The sequence below is a fragment of the Myxocyprinus asiaticus genome, chromosome 4, assembly GCF_019703515.2.
Source record: "Myxocyprinus asiaticus isolate MX2 ecotype Aquarium Trade chromosome 4, UBuf_Myxa_2, whole genome shotgun sequence".
Lineage (NCBI taxonomy): Eukaryota > Metazoa > Chordata > Actinopteri > Cypriniformes > Catostomidae > Myxocyprinus > Myxocyprinus asiaticus.
In genome coordinates, this window is record NC_059347.1 from 25,035,844 (window position 1) to 25,062,747 (window position 26,904).

At 38.8% G+C, this 26,904-nt stretch overlaps 1 protein-coding gene across 1 annotated transcript in view; it reads right to left on the bottom strand.

Annotated features, from left to right (window-relative positions):
* LOC127432820 (ras GTPase-activating protein 1-like) overlaps positions 1–26,904 on the bottom strand; it is a 69,794-nt gene that overhangs the window by 4,802 nt on the left and 38,088 nt on the right. The window contains exons 3-19 of the mRNA XM_051684254.1: positions 26,598–26,733; positions 25,956–26,026; positions 23,777–23,894; positions 23,621–23,652; positions 22,544–22,596; positions 21,691–21,841; positions 18,305–18,383; positions 18,092–18,215; positions 14,430–14,586; positions 12,537–12,624; positions 11,748–11,828; positions 10,052–10,209; positions 9,892–9,968; positions 7,374–7,546; positions 6,499–6,658; positions 1,279–1,421; positions 286–401 (exon numbers count right to left, since the gene is read on the bottom strand). Of these exons, the coding sequence (XP_051540214.1) occupies positions 286–401; positions 1,279–1,421; positions 6,499–6,658; positions 7,374–7,546; positions 9,892–9,968; positions 10,052–10,209; positions 11,748–11,828; positions 12,537–12,624; positions 14,430–14,586; positions 18,092–18,215; positions 18,305–18,383; positions 21,691–21,841; positions 22,544–22,596; positions 23,621–23,652; positions 23,777–23,894; positions 25,956–26,026; positions 26,598–26,733 (1,917 nt within the window). The remainder of the gene's footprint in view (positions 1–285; positions 402–1,278; positions 1,422–6,498; positions 6,659–7,373; positions 7,547–9,891; positions 9,969–10,051; positions 10,210–11,747; positions 11,829–12,536; positions 12,625–14,429; positions 14,587–18,091; positions 18,216–18,304; positions 18,384–21,690; positions 21,842–22,543; positions 22,597–23,620; positions 23,653–23,776; positions 23,895–25,955; positions 26,027–26,597; positions 26,734–26,904) is intronic.

Here is a 26,904-nt window from a genome sequence, read left to right on the forward strand (position 1 = left end):
AATTAATTTTGGAAAGTACAAATATTCCATGTAGTCTCTTAATGAGATTATAAAACTGAATAAATGATAATGATAAAGAAATTAAAAAATGTAGCTTAAAATAGATTTAGCACGTTCCACCACAGGACAGGTCAACTTAATAAACATTTTCTGTCAGCTACCCATATACACGTTGTTGTCCATACCATGGCATAGTATGGACAATCAGTATACACAGTATGGCACCACATCCATAAGGCTTCATTACTGATAAAACAGTATGGGATGGTGAGCTGTTGTGCTTACGGAGGCAAGATCTCAGCAGCCATAAATATCTTCTCCACCAATTCCGAAAGGATGTTGAGCAGGTGAGCTAGATTCAGATTAACGTCCTCATTCTTCTCCAGTTTAGATGGGTTCAGCTACAGAGGGTGACCAGAGAACACTCCACATGAGGGTAAAGGATTGAGCTTCTGACTGCTACTTAAGTCAATTCACTATCCAACACAAAAGACTTCACAAAAGTCATTTTACTCAGGACTAGGACTTCAGAAAGAACATGCTGCTGCTTTTGGATTAGACACACTGAACACATCAAGACAACAGCTGGGTTTCTATTTGCATTTTTCTATGCACATTTTTGGATATTACATAAAATGCTACATGGAAACACTAAGATTTGAATAAAATTTCCAAAATGAGGTGTATAATTATTTTATTCAGTAAGAAGACATGCTTATAAACCATGACGGAATCAGATAAAATAAAGATTCGTAAAAAGTCATGTTACAGAATAATTCATAACTGGACTAAACAGCAGACCAATATCATTCCTCAAATGTTGCTCTGGTCATTTTGAAATGCTGTAGTTATCAAAATGATTGGCAACTATTACCGGTACCTCAACGTTCAGGCTTCCAGACATAGGGATCTGCCGCTAATTGCCGGAAAATGTGAAGTTCATCAGAGCATTGTGTCTGCATGCTCTAAACCCCAAGTAATTTATTACATTTAATAAAAGAGCCTTATAGTGTCTTCCCCAGTAGCTACAACATTCATTTCCACTTTTCTTACATTTTTCAACACATGGGCCCTCCCAAGACTGCTTTATTCGCAAACTGTATTCATTGTGATATTCAGATTTTTTTGGCTCAAATTAAATTCGCAACTTGGATGGAAACCTGACCAATGTGAAGAGTCAGGTTTCCATACAAGAAATCCTGAGAGTAAAATGGAACATGACATGTCCAGTAGAAAATGTTTGCCAAAAAAAGACTGTTCTCCATGTTATTACATTACCTCACAGGACTGCTTGCTCTCCATGATCTTAAGTATGGTATCTTTGAGGGCGTGATGAACGAAAGGTGTGGCTGTGGCCTTCATGTACTGTTCCATCAAAGTACTGGCTAGAGTAGTGGCACGGAAGAGTGTTGTGGCTTCATCTGCAATACCAGAACAAAACCCAACTGAACTTGGTGCCGATGTACTTGCACTTTTAACAATCCAAGATTATATCAGGTCCCAATTTATATTAAGTCTCTTTAAATACTATGTACTAACTTTAAAATACATACAATACAATGTATTAATTGTGTAACTACCTGTATTTTCCGGAAATAAAGTCGCACCTGGTCAAAATCACATTGAGAGAGAAAGAAAAAAGTCGCACAGACAGAGGATGCATTAGGTGGGCATTAGGACCCGAGAACAGCCGCCTTACTGCACTTTGCCGGTTCAGACGTCAAACACGCTCTGTGAAGATTACAGTACCTAAAAATCTACACATCATATCACGGTATTTTGGGGCTTGTATTAAACGGGAGAATTTGCTTTAAGTAATCGTATGTAACAGTTTCTCATTTTCTATTTTTGTTTCATGATACATACGTGACAAGTAAGCCACATCTGTTTATAACATCTGTAACTATGCTGTGCACAAATAAACAGCTTTTAGTCTGTGAGTAAAACAATATGCCTGTTGTATTCTATTCTTTCATTAACGTTAGTGACTGTGGATATTTCTGATATATGCAAGTTTTGCAACCCTCTTTGCAATGTATTACTTATCCATTTCACTGACTGAATGTTTTTACTACAAGTGTGATGAAACATCATTTTGTGGGCAGTTGCGTTTGACAGCGGACTAGAGTTTGTTAGAACAATAATATTATGATGGATATAATATATAAAGGGATAGTTCATCCAAAAATGAAAATTCTCTCATAATTTACTCACCCTCATGACACCAAAGATGAGTATGATGTCTTTCTTCTGCTGCTGAACACAAACGAAGAATTTTTAAAAGAATGTCTCAGCTCTGTTGGTCCGTACAATTAAGTGAATGGTGATCAGACCTTTGTAGCTCCAAAAATCACAAAGGAAACATAAAAGTAATCCTTTGACTCCAGTTGTTAAATCTATATCTTCAGAAGTGATGTAATAAGTGTGGGTGAGAAACAGAACAATATTGAAGTCATTATTTACTGTAAATCTCCACTTTCACATTCACTTTCAGATGTGAAAGTGAAACTAAACAGGCACCACATGTGACTTTCAAATGTTAAAGTGAAAGTGGAGATTTAGAATAAAAATGACTTACATTTTGATCTATTTCACACCCACACCTGATATTGTTTCTGAAGACATTAATTTAACCACTGGAGTCATATGGATTACTTTTATGTTTCCTTTATGTGATATTTGGAGCTACAAAGGTCTGGTCACCATTCACTTATATTCTTCTAAATACAGATATTCTTCTAAAAATCTTAATTTGTGTTCAGCAGAAAGAAAGTCATACACATCTGGGATGACATGATGGTGAAATTTCATTTTTGGGTGAAATATCCCTTTAATCTGGTTGCATAAAGTACTTTGTTAAGGCAAAATATTCTGAATTGGCAACTTTAAAATGCTTCTACCATTTCTGTGACTGCCCTTCCAACAATTGAGAATCCACTGCAGATTTGCCCCAAACTTGCAACAAATTCAGCACAGATAATTTTCACATGCAAATGAGCTTTGCGGCAAATTGTCCATTGTTGCCAAAGATTTGCGGGAGGTTCACAACTACCAGTGAAGAGCTGCAAATTTGAAATCACAAGCTCATTTGCGGCAAGTTTGCAGCTAGTTTCGATTTTTTGTAAGGGTGATGTTTTCATCCGTTTTGGTGCACGTGTGTTAAATATACACTATATTGCCAAAAGTATTCGCTCACCCATCCAAATAATTGAATTCAGGTGTTCCAATCACTTCCATGGCCACAGGTGTATAAAATGAAGCACCTAGGCATGCAGACTGCTTCTACAAACATTTGTGAAAGAATGGGCCGCTCTCAGGAGCTCAGTGAATTCCAGCGTGGTACCGTGATAGGTCCAGTCGTGAAATTTTCTCGCTACTAAATATTCCACAGTCAACTGTCAGTGGTATTATAACAAAGTGGAAGCGATTGGGAATGACAGCAACTCAGCCACGAAGTGGTAGGCCACGTAAAATGACAGAGCGGGGTCAGCGGATGCTGAGGCGCATAGTGTGCAGAGGTCGCCAACTTTCTGCAGAGTCAATCGCTACAGACCTCCAAAGTTCATGTGGCCTTCAGATTAGCTCAAGAACAGTGCGTAGAGAGCTTCATGGAATGGGTTTCCATGGCCGAGCAGCTGCATCCAAGCCATACATCACCAAGTGCAATGCAAAGCGTCGGATGCAGTGGTGTAAAGCACGCCGCCACTGGACTCTAGAGCAGTGGAGACGCGTTCTCTGGAGTGACGAATCACGCTTCTCCATCTGGCAATCTGATGGACGAGTCTGGGTTTGGTGGTTGCCAGGAGAACGGTACTTGTCTGACTGCATTGTGCCAACTATGAAGTTTGGTGGAGGGGGGATTATGGTGTGGGGTTGTTTTTCAGGAGCTGGGCTTGGCCCCTTAGTTCCAAGAGATTTTGGACAATTCCATGCTCCCAACTTTGTGGGAACAGTTTGGGGATGGCCCCTTCCTGTTCCAACATGACTGCGCACCAGTGCACAAAGCAAGGTCCATAAAGACATGGATGAGCGAGTTTGGTGTGGAAGAACTTGACTGGCCTGCACAGAGTCCTGACCTCAACCCGATAGAGCACCTTTGGGATGAATTAGAGCGAAGACTGCGAGCCAGGCCTTCTCGTCCAACATCAGTGTCTGACCTCACAAATGCGCTTCTGGAAGAATGGTCAAAAATTCCCATAAACACACTCCTAAACCTTGTGGAAAGCCTTCCCAGAAGAGATGAAGCTGTTATAGCTGCAAAGGGTGGGCCGACGTCATATTAAACCCTATGGATTAAGAATGGGATGTCACTTAAGTTCATATACATCTAAAGGCAGATGAGCGAATACTTTTGGCAATATAGTGTATATATATATATATATAAGTTGTTTCAGACCATAAGTCGCAGGGCCTTTCAGATAATGAAAAAAATGCGACTTATATTTGGAAAATATGGTACATCTCGTTGTTCTGCAAACTTCTCAAGAGATTGTAGCCACTACAGAGTTTGAGGTACAAGTAGGTTTAGGAGCAGGGTTAGGTTGTGAGGTAAGGTTAATAGTGTAACTAAAGATGCAATTAAATGCAGAAACTTTAAATGCAAGTACAATGCAACAATACATATGTATATAATAGGTACATTGTATCAAATGATTCAGTACATAGCAGTTAAAGACACATAATATAAAGTGAATCCCAAAATCGATCCCAAAATTATTAACAATCATTTTCGACTTTAATATAGACTAAATTTGGTACACTGGTGGTGAATTTACAAATCCTATGCTGTCCTACAAAGGTGAAATGCAGTAACTACACCAACATTTAAACAATCAAATTTTCTCTGAATTTGTGCAAAGTTGAGCCAAACCTATTTGTCACAGGACAGATCAGTCCAATAGATAGGATTTCAGTTATAAGTCAATTTTGATAAAATACATATTTACATTTATTGTGTTTTGCCTTTGTAGGGCAGTATAGCGAAGTCTTAAAGGTGCGATATGTAACAATTTTCATGTAATATTCGCCCTTTTTTTGCCAATGTGTGAACGGCTTGTAACGCAACTTAAAAAATGAGCCCTTCCCGGACCTCCTAGGTTGCCCATTAAAGCCTGTAGACTGATTTTCATGCGAAGGGAGCAGGTTGGTTTTGCCGGGAAAATCCAAAGGATGTGAAGTTTATGCGTGCTCCAGAGAGCCTTGCCTCAGTGCACCTCTTCCGCTATTCAGCAGCCAAACGTCCGGCCCCCAGCACAACACCGACTCCTACACAAACTCTGAGTAAGCCAAAAAAAAATTGTAAAACAATGTATCTACTGAATCCCATCTGGCTAAGTGGGAACGTGATCGTGGTATTTGATTCCTGGAGGGACCTTCGTTCGGTTTTGGGGATCAAAACAGACCCTGAATTGGCATTCTTCTTATTGGACAGGTAAGCTCACATAACTGCAAAGCACGTGAAATATAGTGCCATAAGGATAGATCTGTGTAATTTTTAGCTAAACTACAATAACACATCAAATGAATGCTAGACAATTTTCAAGATAATGCAAAAAGACCCATTCATTAGTGTAACGCAACTTCTATTATTATAAAACAATAGGGCATCGATATCAAAATGACAGTTGTGATGGAATCACATCAATACTGAATTGTGTCAAAATATTTATAATGTACAGTCAATTTTATAAACAGCTACTGTCATCATCCACCAAATTTAGCTAACAGCTATTGATAAAGTTGGCTAGCTAGCTAACGCCGACATAGGCTATCCTATAAATGCAGTCAATGTATCATGCAAAGAAAAGTGATTACTTGACTAAGTGACTACAGTCTCGCAAAGCCAGACCTATCCACACTTTGTTTTAGACCTGTTCCAGCACTGGAGAGTCAAATATAATATACAGTCTCAAAGTTTGTAGTAAAACAATCATAACGGTGTAATTTTAATTATGCTACCTCATCTGTCAGCATGATGCCAGTGAATCACATTGTCTCTTTGTACATTACGTCATTGTTTTGGTCGATGGTCGCTCGCATCCCTATGGAGTGTGTGCACAAGCAGAGCAACAGGTAGCTGGCTGCAGTTCATTTAACGGCCACAGGTGTCATTAATAACAAGGGTTTCTGAATCTTACATACTGCACCTTTAACTTGTGAATATTAAATAGGTCACAGTGACATTACTTGCTTCCTTTATATAATCTAACCCTAATATTCATGAACCAAGCTTTAACCAAATCAATACTGATATGCCAAGCTTTTACTATAGTTGGATTTGTACATTTGAGTCGATACGACCAATACCAGTATTGTGACAACTCAACTCTGAATCTACTGCAGACATTCAGCTGATCAACGTGAGAAGAGTGTTCGTGTTCTACACAGTGTCCGCAGATGAACCATGATGAACAAGCATGAGGGATGCTGCAAAGTCAGCGGTGACATCTGTTTGCTCTTAAATATTGAACTGTGAATAGTAAATGGAATGAGCCCTACCCTCCATATTAATCTCTCTGTCGTTCAGCGTCCTCAGCAATGGAGCTTCAGCTCGCTCGTGTCTGAAGATTCGGAGTAGGATGCTGGCCAGCAGGGTGCGGTCCTGCCCACACACGTGAGCCAGTGCATAGATCACATGAAAGTCTTTTTGCAGGATGAGCTGGAGATGGACAGAGAGAGCTTTCAGGACTAGTGTCAGCAAGTTTTGTGTGAAAATGCCTGATATTGTTCATGGATTTTATTCAGTGACTGCATAACTAAGCCAGTTCATTAATTCACAATTGATTTACTGTAATGTATAGATCCCCAACATCAATTAAAAAGTAAGTACACTCTACCACCAAAACACCACACCCATATGTGCTTGTTGAGCATTTAATTTCAAAACCAATAGCTTCCACTCCTCTGGGAAGGTTTTCAACTAGATGTTTGAATGTGACTGCTGTAATTTGCTCTGATGTTTGGCCGATAACTTGCAATTGGTGTTCCAATTCATCCCAAAGGTATTCAGGACTGGGCTTTGTGCAGCCAAGTCCAAGTTCTTCCACACCAGACTCAGTAAACAATTTTTTATAGACCTTTTCACACTGGAACAAAAAAAAGCCCCTCCCCAAACTGCTGCCACAAATTTGGAAGCACACAATTCTCTACAATATCATAGCATTAAGATTGGTCTTCACTGGAATAAAGAAACAATTATTTAGGGTAACGTTTAGGGGAGGATTTTAAGGGTAAGCGGGAATTAACATACGTCTGGCCATGAAAAAACCCAATCGGTGGCACTGACAGCAAAGTACAATTAACTCCATCTTTTTGTGCAACAGCACCATTTTGGAAGTATAAAAAGCAAGAAAAATGGCCATGTCTACACTCACCTCTTTGAATTCACTGTACTCTTCCTCAGGCATGATCTTCTCCATGGAGTAGCGCGCTCTCACGCGGAGTGAGCCTGGCTCAATTCCCTTCAGAGGCACATAGGAGCTAAGAGGAAACCACTCATCTTTCATCTGGCCCCTCTGCAGCTTGCTCAGCTGGCAACGCATGAACACTGGAAAAATATGAAAGAAAAACAAATGACAGAGGAGCAGTAGACATGCTTCTTTCCACATATTACCAGCAGAGGTTGCACTTGTACAAGAAAAAGGAGTGACTTCTCCTGTGAATGGTATAAAAGACTGTTCCTGGTTTTGTACAAGGCAGGCTCTATTGACAACATCTGTGGCATAATTTCAGTTACTAAAGAAAATAATTTTGACTTGTCCCTAATTTTTTATTTTTTATAAAAAGCAAAACTGAGCAGTTACAGTATGGCACTTGCAATGGAAGTACACTGGGCCATGCAATACGCATTAAAATATCAAAAGTGTAGCCAAACAAGCTAAACATTATTAGTGTTGGCATTAGACTAGTGTGATGAAATTACTTAGCTTGTCTGCATAAAGTTTTATCCAAATTTTCAACTTCAATGACATGACCATGTAACGGCAGCAAAATCGATAAATTATACGCAAGGATACCAGAAAGGATTGTTAACTGTTTAAATGGTTCAAACACCACTCAAAGGTATAATTTGGCTAATAAAGCACAACAGTGCCCGGCCACTTTTTCAGGCATCTTGGTTCCAGAAGTATATTCCTATAAAAAAAAAAAAATTTAATAGAGATTTCATAAAATTCTTCATAAAAGAGTTCTATGCCATGAACCAAACCAACTAGCTCCAAGGTAAACTACAACATTACAGACTTTGATTTGAAGCAGAGTACTACAAAATCAGACAAATAGACAAAGGTACAAGACTGTGTACCTAACGTCTTTGAAGGGTCATGAAAACCCAAAACACATTTTTTTGAAATGTTAAAAGATATGTACAGGATGAACATCATTGAAAACAATGATTGTCTATTAATAAGGGGAAAGTGGTTATTTTTTTGAGCCATTTGAGGACACGAACTACAATCTCATGAAGCGCAGCGAATGACAAAATCAATTTAAAAACAATGGAAAAATATCCAATTATTGATTCTTAGTTGTTGATAGTTTAAGTTAATCGCAAAATATTGGTCTAAGTAGAAAATGAATGAGATTTTTCTTCCGGAAACCTACTGTTGCGTTCTACACGTTACCTAAAGGTTATCCACCAAGAAAAGTAGTCCCACCTTAAAAATACAATTTGAAGTTCCATCCCCCCAGACTCCGAATTAACGGGGAGTAATACACTGATGCCTCATGACCTTTTCCAAAAGCAGTTATCACCACTTCCAGAATATCTGACGCTTTGGGGGGTGTAAGCTACTCCCAAAAGTAGTACAGAGCTGATGGCGCAGCTGTAAACACCTAAAGAACTGCGATCTGGGAATCCTAAAACATTGAATCATATTTTCAAAGGATCTCAACACTCAACTCTCATACAGGTCACCAAGCGTATTAACCTCCCTCACAATCCACTCTGACCAGCAGAAAGGGGACTTATTAATACGGAGCTTCAACTTCTCTTTAAGAGATTATAGGAGAAAGATTTAAGCTTGGTATTGGAGGAGGGAGTGTGGACTACGATTCCAAAAAACGTCAAGTCTACATCTAGAGATGCAAGGGTGCGTCTGATGCAATTTAAGATTTTACATAGAGTCTATTGACCTCTAGATTGTATAGGCTTGGTCTTAAAGACACACCCACCTGCTGACGATGCCAATCAGAAGACGGGGACATAACTCATGTTTTTTGGGGATGTGTTAAGATCCAAGAATATTGGACAGTCAATTTTAATTTTGCCAGAGACTCTGTATTTTGGGCGATGGAGCGGTCATTAGTATAGGGGATAATACATAAGAAATTTGGTCCTAGCCAGAGTCATGGTCGGTAGACAGATCATTCTGAGGGGATGGAGGTTGGCTGGTGCGCCCTCATTTCGGGATTGGTACACAGAGATGGGCAGGGTGGCGGCATTTGAGGAGATGTCGGATAGAAGGCTAGGCAACATGGTTTTGTTTGACAAGAAATGGGGCAGCTATTTAGCCTTTTTAGAAGGCTCTCGATGAGGGCAAGTGGAGAGAGAAGGGTTATAATCCCATATAAATTGATTCCGTAAATTCTGTCATGTCCATTTAATTTGCCATTTTGAATCAATCAAAACTGTTAATAAAAAAAAAATACAATTTGGACAAGTTTACCGAACAATTGTTTTTACTGAAAAGTTCATATTTATTTTTCTATATATATTTATTTTCAAAATGTGTCAAATTATTGACATTATGCCATAAATGCAGTCAGTAAAGCTCGTATTGAACCCACATTCCATTTATAACATGAGGTATCACAGAAATAAATCGAGTACGGTAATTTGGTTGTTGGCTTCATTCAAAATAGTTGCGTTAACAACCAGACAATGATACTCACAGATGTCACTTTCTTTGCTCTTCTTTGTCTTGTTGCTTAAGCTGATTTCAAATCTGTTGATGTCGCTAGACAGATCACTGTGAGATAGAAAAGGTAATCAGAACCAAACAATCTCCCTCTAAATCAGTTTTGAGAGACAGGGCAGGCAAAACACACTCACTCAAAGATGAACTCCTCCGTGAACACAGGATTCTGTCCCTCTCTTGGGTGAGTCTTTGCCACCTGCACGCTGTTCAGCGAGATGTTGCAGTAGGGGTTGGTGAAGTGTTTGATGGGAAGTTTGTGGGCCTCCTCAACATAAAGGACTAAACTGCTAACCTGAAAGCAGAGAACAGCAGACGAAAATTAGATTTTGCCATGCACTGTTATGAATAAGTGATGAGATGTCAGTGGCGGATGACATGTGGACATCCTTTCAAAAAATATCCCTATGGTAATGAAGATGACAATGTTCTTTCAGTCTACACTCAACGGCCACTATATTAGGTACACCTGTACATCTACTAATTCATGCAATTATCAAATCAGCCAATCGTGTGGCAGCAGTGTAATGTATAAAATCACGCAGATATGGGTCAGGAGCTTCAGTTAATGTTCACATCAATCATCAGAATGGGGAAAAAAAAACTGATCTCAGTGATTTAGACCATGGCATGATTGATGTTGCCAGATGGGCTGGTTTGAGGATTTATCTAACTGTTGATCTCCTGGGATTTTCACTCACAACAGTCTTTAGAGTGTAAAGAGAATGGTGCGAAAAACAAAAAAACATCCAGCGAGCAGCAGTTCTGTGGTCGAAAACGGCTTGTTAATGACAGAGGTCAGAGGAGAATGGCCAGACTGGTCCAAGCTAACAGGAAAGTGACAGTAACCCAAATAACCACACATTACAACAGTTCTATGCAGAAAAGCATTTCGACAACACGTCGAACATTGAGGAGGATGACTACAGCAGCAGAAGACCCCTCCGGGTACCACTACTGTCAGCTTAAAACAGGAAACTGAGGCTGCAGTGGGCACAGGCTCACCAAAACTGGACAGTAGACGATTGGAAAAGCACTGCCTGGTCTGACAAATCTGGATTCCTGATGAGGTACACAAATGATAGCCTCAGATTTCTGTTCTTGGCTGACAGAAGTGGAACCCAACGTGGTCTCTGCTGTTGTAGCCAATCCGCCTCCAGGTTTGACATGTTGTGCATTCTGAGATGCTATTATGCTCACTACAAATGTACAGAATGGTTATTTGAGTTACCGTAGCCTTTCTGTCAGCTCGAACCAGTTTGGCCATTCTCCGTTGACCTCTGTCATCGACAAGGCATTTTCATCCAAAGAACTGCCACTCACTGGTTGTTTTTTTGTTTTTCGCACCATTCCCTTTACACTCTAGAGACTGTTGTTTGTGAAAATCCCAGGAGATCAGCAGTTACATAAATACTCAAACCAGCCCATATGGCACCAACAATCATGCCATGGTCCAATTGACTGAGATCACATTTTTTCCCCATGCTGATGGTTGATGTGAACATTAACTGAAGCTCCTGACCCATATCTGCTTGATTTTATACATTACACTGCTGCCACACTTATTCATGATCGCATGAATAAGTAGATGTACAGGTGTACCTAATAAAGTGGCCGATGAGTGTAAATGGCCTGTCTGGGGGATCAAGTGCTCTGTAAGGGGTTTTCATCCACATTCTCACCAGCATCTAGGGAGCTCAGCTGTGGCCCTTATGCCACATTTAAAGATATCTGAACACCTTCACTCACACAATTAAGGTATGAGTGGGACACGGCAGCTACTGTTTCATGAAAAAAAGAGAGACTTGACACATAATGGCTGGTCTATCTTACCTGGCGCAAACGCTTGTTGGATGTGGTCTGTACGGGTTTCCTAAGGTTATTGCAGAATGTCTGCAGGCATTTCATCCAGTCCTGTGAATGTGTGACACATGATTGGTAGAAAGACTTAGCATTTATTTACAAATTGACAGTCTTTGTTCAGACAGATTTTTGTCGGCCATGAAATCTGATTTTACAAGCCCGATCATTCGTATGTGGTTTCAAATCTAATTAAAAGCAGATTTGTGGAAATACTTTCCTTTCTAAATGGCCAGATTGAATTTCAAGTAGTTTTTCATATTCATTTGGCATCTGTAACGTCATATACATGTGCAATAGTGTCTACCGCTGTGTGCAAATTCATACATTTTCGCTCGCTCTTTCCCCATAGTCGACTTTGTGGCATTCACTGTACAGTATAATAACGAGTAAGAGGTTTTGGACACAGCATCTACATGAATTTGAAAAATACAGTAATGCCTCTGAAGCTTATGTTGTCTCATGAGTTCAGTACCAAGATGAGAGGCAAAATTTCTAGTTTTTTGTCCTCTCTTTTAACAATGGCAGCTACTTTAAATTGTTGTAGAAGAAAGCATCTTAGAATTCTGTTGACACTCATGTCATTACTTTGGCAACCCATATAGATGTACTGGATACTGACTACACAGTCTGATCAAACAGATCTGATCGCTTACAAATTAAATTTGGAAAAGATTGGATCTGAAAATCAAACCAGAGTTGGGTGCAGTGCAAACAAAGCCTGTTGTACTGTCCGAGTTACACTAATGAGGTGATGTGTACCTGTGCCTGCTCAGGTGTGTCCCCAGCAAAGTAGAAAATGTACTGCTCTTCACTAAAGTGCTGAACCACAATCTGAAAACAGTTTGGCCTGCACATAAAAATAACAAAAATCAGCATTGCAGCTTAGTACAGTGGCACCTTAAAGCGTTTAGAGACTTTAAAAATGCATGAATATCATTGTATGAGATAAGAATATATCAAACCAAGTGGCATTTGCCAACATATGATGCTTTGATTTTGAATTGATTTTTTGCAATTACTTTTAACCAACTGGTTGCAAGGTCATTTTAGTGGATATATGCAAGTCAGTTCCCCTCATGTATACACAGGTGTCCTAGTAGAGTAGAAATAGGTCTAACTCATTACATTAACTATATATATATATATATATATATATATATATATATATATATATATATATATATATATATATATATATATATTTTTTTTTTTTTAATAATGTCTGACAACCTGAAAGTGTCCAAATATTGTGTCCACATTTTGAATGCCATTTCTATTGTTTCATCATTTAAAACCTAAAAAAAACTTTTTTTGTGAAATGTTTTACTTGAAAAGTTTGCATGTGCTGTTTATACATATACACTGGCGGCCAAAAGTTTGGAATAATGTGCAGATTTTGCTGTTTCGGAAGGAAATTGGTACTTTAATTCACCAAAGTGGCATTCATCTGATCACAAAGTATAGTCAGGACATTACTGATGTAAAAAAAAACAGCACCATCACTATTTGAAAAAAGTCATTGTTGATCAAATCTAGACAGGCCACATTTCCAGCAGTCATCACTCCAACACCTCATCCTTGAGTAATCATGCTAAATTGCTAATTTGGTAATAGAAAATCACTTGCCATTATATCAAACACACTTGAAAGCTATTTGGTTCGTTAAGTGAAGCTTAACATTGTCTTTGTGTTTGTTTATGAGTTGCCACAGTATGCAATAGACTGGCATGTCTTAAGGTCAATATTAGGTCACTGGATGTTTTGTTGTTTGAAAATCCCAGGAGATCAGCAGTTACAGAAATACTCAAACCAGCCCATCTTGCACCAACAGCGATCATCTAATCAGGCAATCATGTGGCAGCAGTGCAGTGCATAAAATCATTCAGATACGGGTCAGGAGCCATAAGAATGGGGAAAGAATGTGATCTCAGTCAATTGGACCATGGCATGATTGTTGGTGCCAGATGGGCTGGTTTGAGTATTTCTGTAACTGCTGATCTCCTGGGATTTTCACACACAACAGTCAATAGAATTTACTCAGAATGGTGCCAAAAACAAAACAAAAAACATCCAGTGAGCAGCAGTTCTGTGGATGGAAATTCCTTGTTGATGAGAGAGGTCAACACAGAATGGCCAGACTGGTTCGAACTGACAAAGTCTACGATAACACACATAACCACTCTGTACAACAGTGGTGAGAAGAATATCATCTCAGAATGCTATTCTGAGATGCGGGTTGGCGCTGTTTTGGCAGCACGAGGGGGACCTACACAATATTAGGCAGGTGGTTTTAATGTTGTGGCTGATCAGTGTACTGTATGTATATATATATACACACACACACACTGCATTGTTCTGCTGGAGCATTGTTCTGTTGCATATATATATATATATATATATATATATATATATATATATATATATATATATATATATATGCAACTTTGTTTGATATATTGTTTTCTAATGCAATGACATTCAAACATTAAGTGTGGCTTAAAAAGTGCTTAAAAATACTTTTGGGGCCCCAGTATATATTTGTGTCCTCCCTTCTCCCAACCCTCCCCTGTTGATGCATACAAAACATTTAATTGTACCATTATCACAATTTATGGCACTGGTGGCTTGCGTTGCATTACTTCAGTTTCATACCTGCCAAACAGACTGTCGTGTACTCCGTACACAGAGCACACGCTCAAGTCGATCAGTCCTTTGGGTTTGGTGGCTCGCTTTTCACTCTCAAAGTAAATGAGCTGAGCGTCGTTTCCCTCCAGTATAAAGTACAGGTTCTTCCAGCGTTTGCCCTTACCTGCAGAAGTACAGGCAAAAAGTTAAGATCTGACTGACGCACATTACTCTTCTCGATACTCAATGGTAGGGGTGCAAAATTATTTGAATAAATATTCAAATGCATTTATATTTAAGATACATTCTCTTAAAGCAAATCTAAATTTCTTATATGTAGCTTATCAAGTAAATGTATCTTATTTTAAGGATTTTTAGACTATTTTAAATGGAAAACAAGACAAAAACACTTGATAACAATAGGATTTTTTGCAGTGAATTTCTTAACTGAATTAAACTTAAAAGCATTTTTTCCCCCTTTAATTCAGTGAATGTCATTTAGAGGTATTTTTAAAAGATGTTTTTGCCCTCTTTATTATTAGTAAGCACGTTTAATACGACCTTTTAAGTCAGGGCACAAGCTGAATAATCAGTTAAGAGCTAATGATTAATCCTTGCAATAATCGCCGAATAATCGTTTATCAAAATAATTGTTAGTTGCAGCCCTGTACACCTTAGCCAAATACATTTAAACTCAGTTTTTCACAATTCCTGACATTTAATCGTAGAAAACGTTCCCTGTCTTAGGACAGTTAGGATCACTATTTTAAGAATGTGAAATGTTAGAATAATAGTAGAGAGAATTATTTATTTCAGCTTTTATTTCATCAGATTGCCCGTGGGTCAGGAGTTTACATACACTTTGTTAGTATTTGGTAGCATTGCCTTTAAATTATTTAACTTGGGTCAAAAGTCTTGGGTAGCCTTCCACAAGTTACTCACAATAAGTTGCTGGGATTTTGGCCCATTCCTCCAGACAGAACTGGTGTAACCGAGTCAGGTATCTAGGCCTCCTTACTCGCACATGCTTTTTCAGTTCTGTCCACAAATTTTCTATCGTCTGAGGTCAGGGCTTTGTGATGGCCACCCCAATACCTTGACTTTTCCTTAAGCCATTTTGCCACAACTTGAGGAATGCTTGGGGTCATTGTCCATTTGGAAGACCCATTTGCGACCGAGCTTTAACTTCCTGGCTGATGTCTTGAGATGTTGCTTCAATATATCCACATAATTTTACTTCTTCATGATGCCATCTATTTTGTGAAGTGCACCAGTTCCTCCTGCAGCAAAGCACCCCCACAACATGATGCTGCCACCCCCATGCTTCACAGTTGGGATGGTGTTCTTCGGTTTGCAAGCCTCACCCTTTGTCCTCCAAACATAACGATGGTCAATATGGCCAAACAGTTCAATTTGTGTTTCATCAGACCAGAGGACATTTCTCCAAAATGTAAGCTCTTTGTCCCCATGTGCACTTGCAAACTGTAGTCTGGCTTTTTTATGACAGTTTTGGAGCAGTGGCTTCTTCCTTGCTCAGCAGCCTTTCAGGTTATGTCGATATAAGACTGTGGATATAGACACATGTCTACTTTTGTTGTTGTTCTGGGTTTGATTTGCACTTTTCGCACCAAACTACATTCCTCTCTAGGAGACAGAATGCGACTCCTTCCTGAGCGTTATGATGGCTGCATGGTCCCATGGTGTTTATACTTGCATACTATTGTTTGTACAGACGAACGTGGTACCTTCAGGCATTTGGAAATTGCTCCAAAGGATGAACCAGACTTGTGGAGGTCCACAATTGTTTTTTTTTTTCTGAGGTCTTGACTGATTTCTTTTGATTTTCCCATGATGTCAAGCAAAGAGGCATTGAGTTTGAAAGTAGGCCTTAAAATACATCCACAGGTACACCTCCACTTGACTCCAGTTAACCAATTAGCCAATCAGAAGCTAATTGGCTAATTGCATAAAGGCTTGACATACATTTCTGGAATTTTCCAAGCTGCTTAAAGGCACAGTTAACTTAGTGTATGCAAACTTCTAAGCCACTGGAATTGTGATATAGTCAATTAAAAGTGAAACAATCTGTCTGTAAACAATTGTTGGACAAATTACCTGTGTCATGCACAAAGTAGATGTTCTAAACAACTAGCCAAAACTATAGTTTGCTAATATGAAATCTGTGGAGTGGTTAAAAAATGAGTTTTAATGACTTCAACCTAAGTGTATGTAAACTTCTGACTTACTGTAAGTGTAAGCGAGCAACACGACAACACTAGAATGTTCCCATTACAATCAACAAGGCATAAAAGCTTATTTCTGCAGTGTAGACAGCTTTATTATTTATATCGTGAGTGTTTCAGAGAGTGTGAACCTTAAATTAACTCACACCGAACTGCATGGCTCGAACAGTCGTGTTTAACTGTGTAAACATCCTGTGATAGCTTTTGTTGATTATAATGAGATGGAAGCATTTTACATTGTTGGAATGTCTCATTTATTCAAAATGTTATCATGTTTTGTTTTTCATGCAGGTAAGAGGACCAATGTGATGATCACTGTTTAAGCAATGTCTTGATTTATTATTGCATAAAACAGCATTGAAGCAGTTCAGGAACAGTTCTCAGCTTGTTGTAGATGTTTGGCTTATGTTAACAATGTGGCACGCAGTTAACAAATTGTGTTAATTAAGATTAATAATCATGATTACATCTAGGGAACTAATCAACATTTATGACTTTTGTCATATTCATGCAGCTCTATGGTAAGCTGTAAAATTCTCTTTATGGGACCCAAACCACCAGAGATCACCTGATTTATGAAGGTCCAACATTTTTAAGAGACAAGAATGTTAATTTTGCACTGGGAGGCTGTATATTTCAGCAGGGATTTCAGGTATAAAGATTTTAGCACACATCAAACCAGCTAAGTACAAAACAAGAAAAGGTGTCAGAACTGTCAAATTCATTTCAAAACTTAGAACACCGTTTTACCCTTTGATCACCCAATGCACCCCACAAATCACCCAATCTCTTGAGCACCGCCAAAGGCTGAAATACCCATTGAACTGGACAGCTCTGTGTTCAGGTAAACACTTTGCTTTTTGTTCTGCTTCTCTCATCTGAGCTGCTTTGTGTTTCAGAGACGATCATGAAAAATGATCACGGTTTCACAAAACCACACTCGCATGGGTCTTATGTGTGCTACGAATTATCCACATCCTTTTGTGATTAACCCAAGCCCCACTATGCATAAGTGATCATTGATACAAACATTACAAACGTGTTTCTCACACTTTAATGTGCTGAAAGGGTAGTTGACCTGTTATGTCCATTAACATTTTATTCAACATCACATTTTATGGTTAAAATGTACATATTTCAAATGGAAAGTGTATATCTTAAGGTTAAGTATATAGCTAGTCACATTGTCTTCTAGATTTTTCACCATTTTTATCTTCACTAGTTCATTTTAAAAGGTCCTGCGGTGTGACAGATGGTATGTAACAATGGTATGTATAATAATTATAGAAAAGTTTGGTTTAAAATAGTTGAAGATGAATTATAGCATGTCACACCACTGGCCAGTGCTGAATCTACTTGAATGTTCTTGAAATTTCATGTCAGCCACCCAATAACAATGACTGCATTTGGTTGAACTAATTTTTGCCTGCCTAATCTTTGCCTTACCTTTGTTGAAGAGAAGATATCCTTTCTTGACAATATTTTTGTAGAAAGCATCTTTTGTTTTCCGTCGAATAGTGTTATAGATTTCGTTGCCATCGACCAAGTCGGAGAGGACTTGTTCTTGTTGCTAAAGAGCATAAACAACGCAGTATTATGCTTACTATTGTGATCTTCAGCAATAACTGAGCTCACTGGATGGATCTTTCTTTTATTTACCTGGACAGAGACAGGATCTTTCAGAGTGTAGCCCTCCACAATCTGCTCTTTTCGGTAATGTTCGATAATATCGTCAACACTGCCAAGAAAAGCATTAAAGGAAAAACTATTTGAGACCAGCTGTATATAAAGCTATGAGATTTACATTATTGTTTGCAAAGCCAAAATACATTTGAATTAAATCAGTTCCAAGTCAAAATATGGTACAGGCCAGAGTTTAATCTAGGGATGTACCGATCCGATACCTGGATTGGTATCGGCTCTGACACTGACGTTTTTAAATGAATCGGGTATCGGTCCGACGAGCCCGATCCAAATCCGATACTATGTGTTAGTCATGTTCATTACTGTCAAGCTCCAAAAATAACATAAGAGAACCATAAAAGCACTATTAAAGTTGTCCATATGATTCATGCATTTTATTCAAATACTCTTGAAGACATGCGATAGCTTTGTGAATCACAAAAGGCTAAGTATTATAAGTAAAAATACAGTATGCATTCGCAGCGCATTTCAGTGATGGCGCTGCCCTGCTGACACATCTGCTCTGCACACATAAGCACGCGCAGACTGGTGAAGTGCTCGCTGCTATTTGAGCACACCACATAAACAACATCTCAGATATAGATGCTCAATAGTTCGGTTTGCTTGTAAAACACATTGAGAACGGCACCAGGGGAGCATTTCACCTGATTTTGAATAAGAAGCTAATTAAACTACTGTGAATTAGCCCACATAAAGACACTTACAAAAATACCGAAGTAATCTGACTGTCAAAATAAAAGCCAGAGGGTTTTAAAGCCAAAGGTGCACAACTGAAATATATTACTCTTGTATTATAAAATTCTAAAAGTCAATAATAATAATAATAACTTACATTATTATTATTTTTACAAATTACAACAATATTTAAATTGACAGGGTTTAAAAACCCTGTGTGAATGAAAAGTGGACTTATATCTCACAACTAAAGTGAACAAAAAAGAGATCTGAATGCTTTTAAGTCCAGATACAAGTTGATAAATATGTGCAAATAAAACTGACTTCTTTTCAACTAAGAATTTAACTGGAATTACTGTTAATTTTGCTGCTACATTATCCATTAGACTAGTTAGCAATAAAGTATTTTTTAATGGGCTATACATTTGTAGTTAGAGGTTTGTTTCTTTACATATACAGGTGCATCCCAATAAATTAGAATGTCGTGGAAAAGTTCATTTATTTCAGTAATTCAACTCAAATTGTGAAACTCGTGTATTAAATAAATTCAATGCACACAGACTGAAGTAGTTTAAGTCTTTGGTTCTTTTAATTGTGTTGATTTTGGCTCACATTTAACAAAAACCCACCAATTCACTATCTCAAAAAATTAGAATATTTTGACATGCCAATCAGCTAATCAACTCAAAACACCTGCAAAGGTTTCCTGAGCCTTCAAAATGGTCTCTCAGTTTGGTTCACTAGGCTACACAATCATGGGGAAGACTGCTGATCTGACAGTTGTCCAGAAGACAATCATTGACACCCTTCACAAGGAGGGTAAGCCACAAACATTCATTGCCAAAGAAGCTGGCTGTTCACAGAGTGCTGTATGCAAGCATGTAAACAGAAAGTTGAGTGGAAGGAAAAAGTGTGGAAGAAAAAGATGCACAACCAACCGAGAGAACCGCAGCCTTATGAGGATTGTCCAGCAAAATCGATTCAAGAATTTGGGTGAACTTCACAAGGAATGGACTGAGGCTGGGGTCAAGGCATCAAGAGCCACCACACACAGACATGTCAAGGAATTTGGCTACAGTTGTCGTATTCCTCTTGTTAAGCCACTCCTGAACCACAGACAACGTCAGAGGCGTCTTACCTGGGCTAAGGAAAAGAAGAACTGGACTGTTGCCCAGTGGTCCAAAGTCCTCTTTTCAGATGAGAGCAAGTTTTGTATTTCATTTGGAAACCAAGGTCCTAGAGTCTGGAGGAAGGGTGGAGAAGCTCATAGCCCAAGTTGCTTGAAGTCCAGTGTTAAGTTTCCACAGTCTGTGATGATTTGGGGTGCAGTGTCATCTGCTGGTGTTGGTCCATTGTGTTTTTTGAAAACCAAAGTCACTGCACCCGTTTACCAAGAAATTTTGGAGCACTTCATGCTTCCTTCTGCTGACCAGCTTTTTAAAGATGCTGATTTCATTTTCCAGCAGGATTTGGCACCTGCCCGCACTGCCAAAAGCACCAAAAGTTGGTTAAATGACCATGGTGTTGGTGTGCTTGAATGGCCAGCAAACTTACCAGACCTGAACCCCATAGAGAATCTATGGGGTATTGTCAAGAGGAAAATGAGAAACAAGAGACCAAAAAATGCAGATGAGCTGAAGGCCACTGTCAAAGAAACCTGGGCTTCCATACCACCTCAGCAGTGCCACAAACTGATCACCTCCATGCCACGCTGAATTGAGGCAGTAATTAAAGCAAAAGGAGCCCCTACCAAGTATTGAGTACATATACAGTAAATGAACATACTTTCCAGAAGGCCAACAATTCACTAAAAATGTTTTTTTTATTGGTCTTATGATGTATTCTAATTTTTTGAGATAGTGAATTGGTGGGTTTTTGTTAAATGTGAGCCAAAATCATCACAATTAAAAGAACCAAAGACTTAAACTACTTCAGTCTGTGTGCATTGAATTTATTTAATACACGAGTTTCACAATTTGAGTTGAATTACTGAAATAAATGAACTTTTCCACGACATTCTAATTTATTGAGATGCACCTGTAAATGAGTACCCCCAATTAGTATCACACAGTGAGGTATAGATATTCTAAAATGATTAAGAATAAAAACACTGGTATCGAGTCGGGATTGGTCTCGACTGATGCAGAGATTTCTGGTATTGGAATCAGAAGAGAAAATGTATAGAAAAAGTATCGGTGCATCCCTAGTTTAATCTCTTGAAGGCTTTGTTCAGACAGGCAGCAAAAATCCGATTTTTGCCATATCCAACATATCTTGTTTGTAGTGTGAACAGCGAAAAAACAAAACAAAAACAAAAAACACAGGAAATCCAAACCACGCATGTGGTTTGAAATTGGATTTCTGGAAATATATTTTAGATTTCCTCCTTCGTGAACACAATATGTATGTACAACTATAAATAATGTGCAGTAGTGTTCGAATCCACTAATTTGCAATGACTCTCTCCCCATTTGCTGAACAATGTGACATTCGTGATATAGTGAATAGTGAACATGCATGAATGTGATGAGGATGCACGATGTAAACAAATATACTCTATAAAAAGGCAAATGAAGCATTTCAGGGCAGGATACCATAAGACAGTATATTTCAGTCAGACCTCAAGGGAAGCTTTCAGGCATTGTCTCAGCACTTTAAAGTCCTACCTGTTATAGTACCGCCCTCCCATCATGTACTGGTTGTTTGGAGTGGGGCTGATCTTGAACCTTTGGATTTTCTCATTGGTACGGAAGAAGAGCGAGTAGTCGCCCGGCGTGTTGTCTGACGGCCTGACCAGAAAGCTGCATACTTGGCCAACTGAGAAAGAAGGGGAAAAGGTGTTTTAAAAGAACTTTTCAGTGGACTTAAATGGCAGTTATGAAGGGATCTAGGGACAGCTTTTCTTTGACTCTAATACTAAAATGGTTGACTAAGCTAAAGCATTTGATGAATGTTGGGAAAAGTTTGCGATCTGCAATAATGAGAGTCTAAATGAGGTCAAACATGATACCTGATGGGTCCAATGCCTTTATGAATATAACATGTTGCTTAGGACATGTGTAATTTGACTTAAAGGAATAGTTCACCCAAAAAGGAATCTTTTGTCATTATTTACCATGATATTGCTTCAGAAGACTTGGAATAATGCACACAAGTAATATGGGCAACTTTTATGATACAACTGTTTTTCTTTTTTTTGCCTTCTTTAAAGCTTAACAATTGTGGTCACTATAAACTGACATTGTTTGGAAATAATGTGTATGGAACATTTGGAACATCATGTGGGTGAATAATGACAGAATTGTAACTTTCGGGTGAACTATTCCTTGTGAAATAATTATGATGTTACTTTTAACTGCTAGTAAAATGGATTGCTTGCAGAGCTACTGATTATGCTGCTATGAAAATTCTCCTTGAGTCTGGTTGCTTCACAGCAGTGTAATATCACCTGACAGGGTTTTCTATTAATCTGAGTGCACAAACATGTAATAGCCATCAGTTAATGTCACGCTCATGTACCTGTCATTAGCAAGTTGTACGCCTCTTGTTTGTTGATCTTCCCATGGTACCAGCTAGCAAGATGGACAGAAGAGGAAAAACAGGGGAAACAGGAAATGAGACAATAAATAAATAGGGGAGAGGGGGGACAGCACCCCAGGCCTGACGTGTATATCTATATTCATGAGCACAAGTGCAGAATGTGACACTTAATCTGACAGGCGTTGATTATGCAATGGCACACTGAACTAAAACTCATTGGGCACAAAAAACAGAGACATGCATGTACAACTAAAGTATGACAGCTGAGAAAATTATGTTGTATTCTGTAGGTTCATACAATGCAAGTAAATGGTTGCCAGAATTTCTTTAAGATCCAAAAAGCACATAAAGGCAGCATAAAAGTAATCCATATGACTCCATTGGTTAAATCCATATCTTCAGAAGCAATATGATAGGTTTGGATGATAAACAGATCGATATTTCAGTATATTTTGTAACTATAAATCTCCACATTCACTTTAACATTCTTTTGTTTTTGGCGATTCACATTCTTCGTGCATTTCCCCACCTACTGAGCAGAGAGGAGATTTTATAGTAAAGAGGACTTAAATATTGATCTGTTTCTCACCCACACCTACCATATTGCTTCTGAAGATATAGATTTAACCTCTGGAGTCGTATGGATTACTTTTATGCTGCCTTTATGTCCGTTTTGGAACTTGCACTGAATGGACCAACAGCGCTTATATATTCTTCTAAAAATCAACAAAATCATACACATCTGGGATGGAATGAGGGTGAGTAAATGATGAGAGAATTTTCAATTTTGGGCAAACTATGCCTCTAAAAACCTCCAAGCTACAAGGACAGTAATTGATCTTAAAATAGCATTTCTATATATATATATATATAAATTAAATCACAAAAATTTACACAAATGCTGCATTGTTAATTTTATGAGGTTAACAGTTGTACTTCACAAAACATTTTAGTACATGCTTTTTAGCATTTTGAGCAAAGACATTTTTTATCTGTAGTTTACTTCTCTTCTACAGTTGCAGCTAGAACAGTTCACAAATTAAACAATTTACTTACATTTTCCCTTCATGGGGATCCTCTTCACGTCCCTGAGAACAAAGTTAAAGCCATTAATCAATGTGCAATATTATACAAAAAATACTGAAATCTTTTACCTGTCCTTTGTAAGAAACTCTTACAGGACAATACCTCAGACTCTCCTCAAACACTTACCACCTCCTCCACAAGATCATCCACAATAAGGCCCTGTTCTTCTGTCCGAACATTGGTAACCCACATCCAGCCATCCTCCAGTTCATTGTGAACGATAAACATGTCTCCTTTGAGAAAACTTGAGACATACACAATAAATTATAAATTTGGACACCAAAGAGATCATTAAATATAAATGACACAAAATGACCAAATGCTTTAAGAAATATTCAATGCTCAAAAAGAACATTTCAGATAGATTAGATAGATCAGAAATCATTTTAGATATGGATGTCCCTAGTGATAAGTATTACTTTGATATTTTGGAATTGCTTCTTCAAAATTATGAGCCCTAACATGTCCTGAATGTGGTTAACATAGGTCTTATATACACTATATTGCCAAAAGTATTCGCTCATCTGCCTTTAGATGCATATGAAATTAAGTGACATCCCATTCTTAATCCATAGGGTTTAATATGACGTCGGCCCACCCTTTGCAGCTATAACAGCTTCAACTCTTCTGGGAAGGCTTTCCACAAGGTTTAGGAGTGTGTTTATGGGAATTTTTGACCATTCTTCCAGAAGCGCATTTGTGAGGTCAGACACTGATGTTGGACGAGAAGGCCTGGCTCGCAGTCTTCACTCTAATTCATCCCAAAGGTGCTCTATCGGGTTGAGGTCAGGACTCTGTGCAGGCCAGTCAAGTTCTTCCACACCAAACTCGCTCATCCATGTCTTTATGGACCTTGCTTTGTGCACTGGTGCGCAGTCATGTTGGAACAGGAAGGGGCCATCCCCAAACTGTTCCCACAAAGTTGGGAGCATGGAATTGTCCAAAATCTCTTGGTATGCTGAAGCATTCAGAGTTCCTTTCACTGGAACTAAGGGGCCAAGCCCAGCTCCTGAAAAACAACCCCACACCATAATCTCCCCTCCACCAAACTTCACAGTTGGCACAATGCAGTCAGACAAGTACCGTTCTCCTGGCAACCGCCAAACCCAGACTCGTCCATCAGATTGCCAGATGGAGAAGCGTGATTCATCACTCCAGAGAACGCGTCTCCACTGCTCTAGAGTCCAGTGGCGGCATGCTTTACACCACTGCATCCGACGCTTTGCATTGCACTTGGTGATGTATGGCTTGGATGCAGCTGCTCGGCCATGGAAACCCATTCCATGAAGCTCTCTATGCACTGTTCTTGAGCTAATCTGAAGGCCACATGAACTTTGGAGGTCTGTAGCGATTGACTCTGCAGAAAGTTGGCGACCTCTGCGCACTATGCGCCACAGCATCCGCTGACCCCGCTCTGTCATTTTACATGGCCTACCACTTTGTGGCTGAGTTGCTGTCATTCCCAATCGCTTCCACTTTGTTATAATACCACTGACAGTTGACTGTGGAATATTTAGTAGCGAGGACATTTCACGACTGGACTTGTTGCACAGGTGGCATCCTATCACAGTACCACGCTGGAATTCACTGAGCTGCTGAGAGCGGCCCATTCTTTCACAAATGTTTGTAGAAGCAGTCTGCATGCCTAGGTGCTTCATTTTATACACCTGTGGCCATGGAAGTGATTGGAACACCTGAATTCAATTATTTGGATGGGTGAGTGAATACTTTTGGCAATACAGTGTATGTGGGAGTGAGAACTAGTCTGCTATAGAAATTTAAAGCAGTCTTTTCAGCTTTTTTATTCTCTGCATTGCTCGTTGAGCACGACAGTAAAAAGATTGGTAACTTGTGCTAAGTGGCTACGGAGGTGAAACATCTATTTAAGTAACTACTTACTAACTGTGTAGGTTCAATGGAAAAATGCAAGCTCAATGAAAAGTGGCTATAGAGTAAAGTGAGTTTTGGACTGATTTAAAAATTCAAAGCATGTGGCAGAATCTGAAAACATTTATTATTTTGCACAACAACAATCAAGGCAGTGCATATGCACGCATAAGCCCACCAGCAGAGTCATACTGCCCCTAATTTTAGATTGAATATTAAAAACTCATTTAATGACGATGTGGAAAAACTGCTTATTATTTTTGTTTTGCAACATTCTTATATTCTATTACATTTGTAAACGATGAATGTAAACTCAATACTGCAGCTACCCTCACATGCAGAACACAGTCCGACTAAACACTTAGCACAGTGTTCATCTAAAATGTACGTTAGAATGACTGTGTAAGAAGGTTTGTACCTGATTTCATCAGTATCTGGCACTTTGGTGTATGGAAGTATGGCCCTCACTCGTCTCCTGTCCTCCACTGGCTGGAAAGAGAACGCGAGGTTACAGCAACATTGAAAACACAGGGACTAAAGAAAGACATGCTGATGTTATGATCAGCACTGACAAAATGTAATGCTGCACCTGGATAATTCCAATTAAACAACTTCAGACACACACACACACAAAAAAAAAAAAAAAAAAAAAAAAATCAAGGAACAAACACATTAACTTAATATATTTCAGGGATGTGTAAAACTTCATACTGACTTGATTATCATTCAGATCGACTAGTGTGAGGGCTGTCAGTACGAAAGATGCACTTCTAAGCTGTATGGACATTAAGTGCAGCCCTTCAATTAGTTAACTGGCAGATATTCAACAAATAAAAAATGCTGATCAGCTATAACCTTCAACTGCACAAAACTATTGGTTATGCATAATAATGAGAACATTACTCATAGCAGGCAACTTGTAGTCCAACAGTAATTTTATTGTTGATGGTGGTGAATTTGTTACCAATGCGGTGCTCTGATGGTTGACCATCCTGACCCATCCTTAATATGGTTTGTAAAACTAGAAGTTCTGATTTTGAACTTCAGATTGCGATCGTACCTCTGGGGGAGCCACTGGAGACAACAGTTTTTCACCTTTCAGTAGGCAAGACACATAGCTGTAGTAACCAATGAGGTCTGACAAGGATGAGAAGCGCCGTCCACCAATATAGTAATCTCCACACATCGCGATGATCCTGAACACACGCACAAGAGGAGTGAAGTTTTTTGCCTTCATAAAATTTACAAGACAATGCCAGAATGAAATAGAGTGACATTTACAGTGATCAAGTATTTGTGTGGGTCATTCCAAATATATTTAACACAACTAGAACAAAATACAATAAAATGCAGTGGGTAGGTATAAC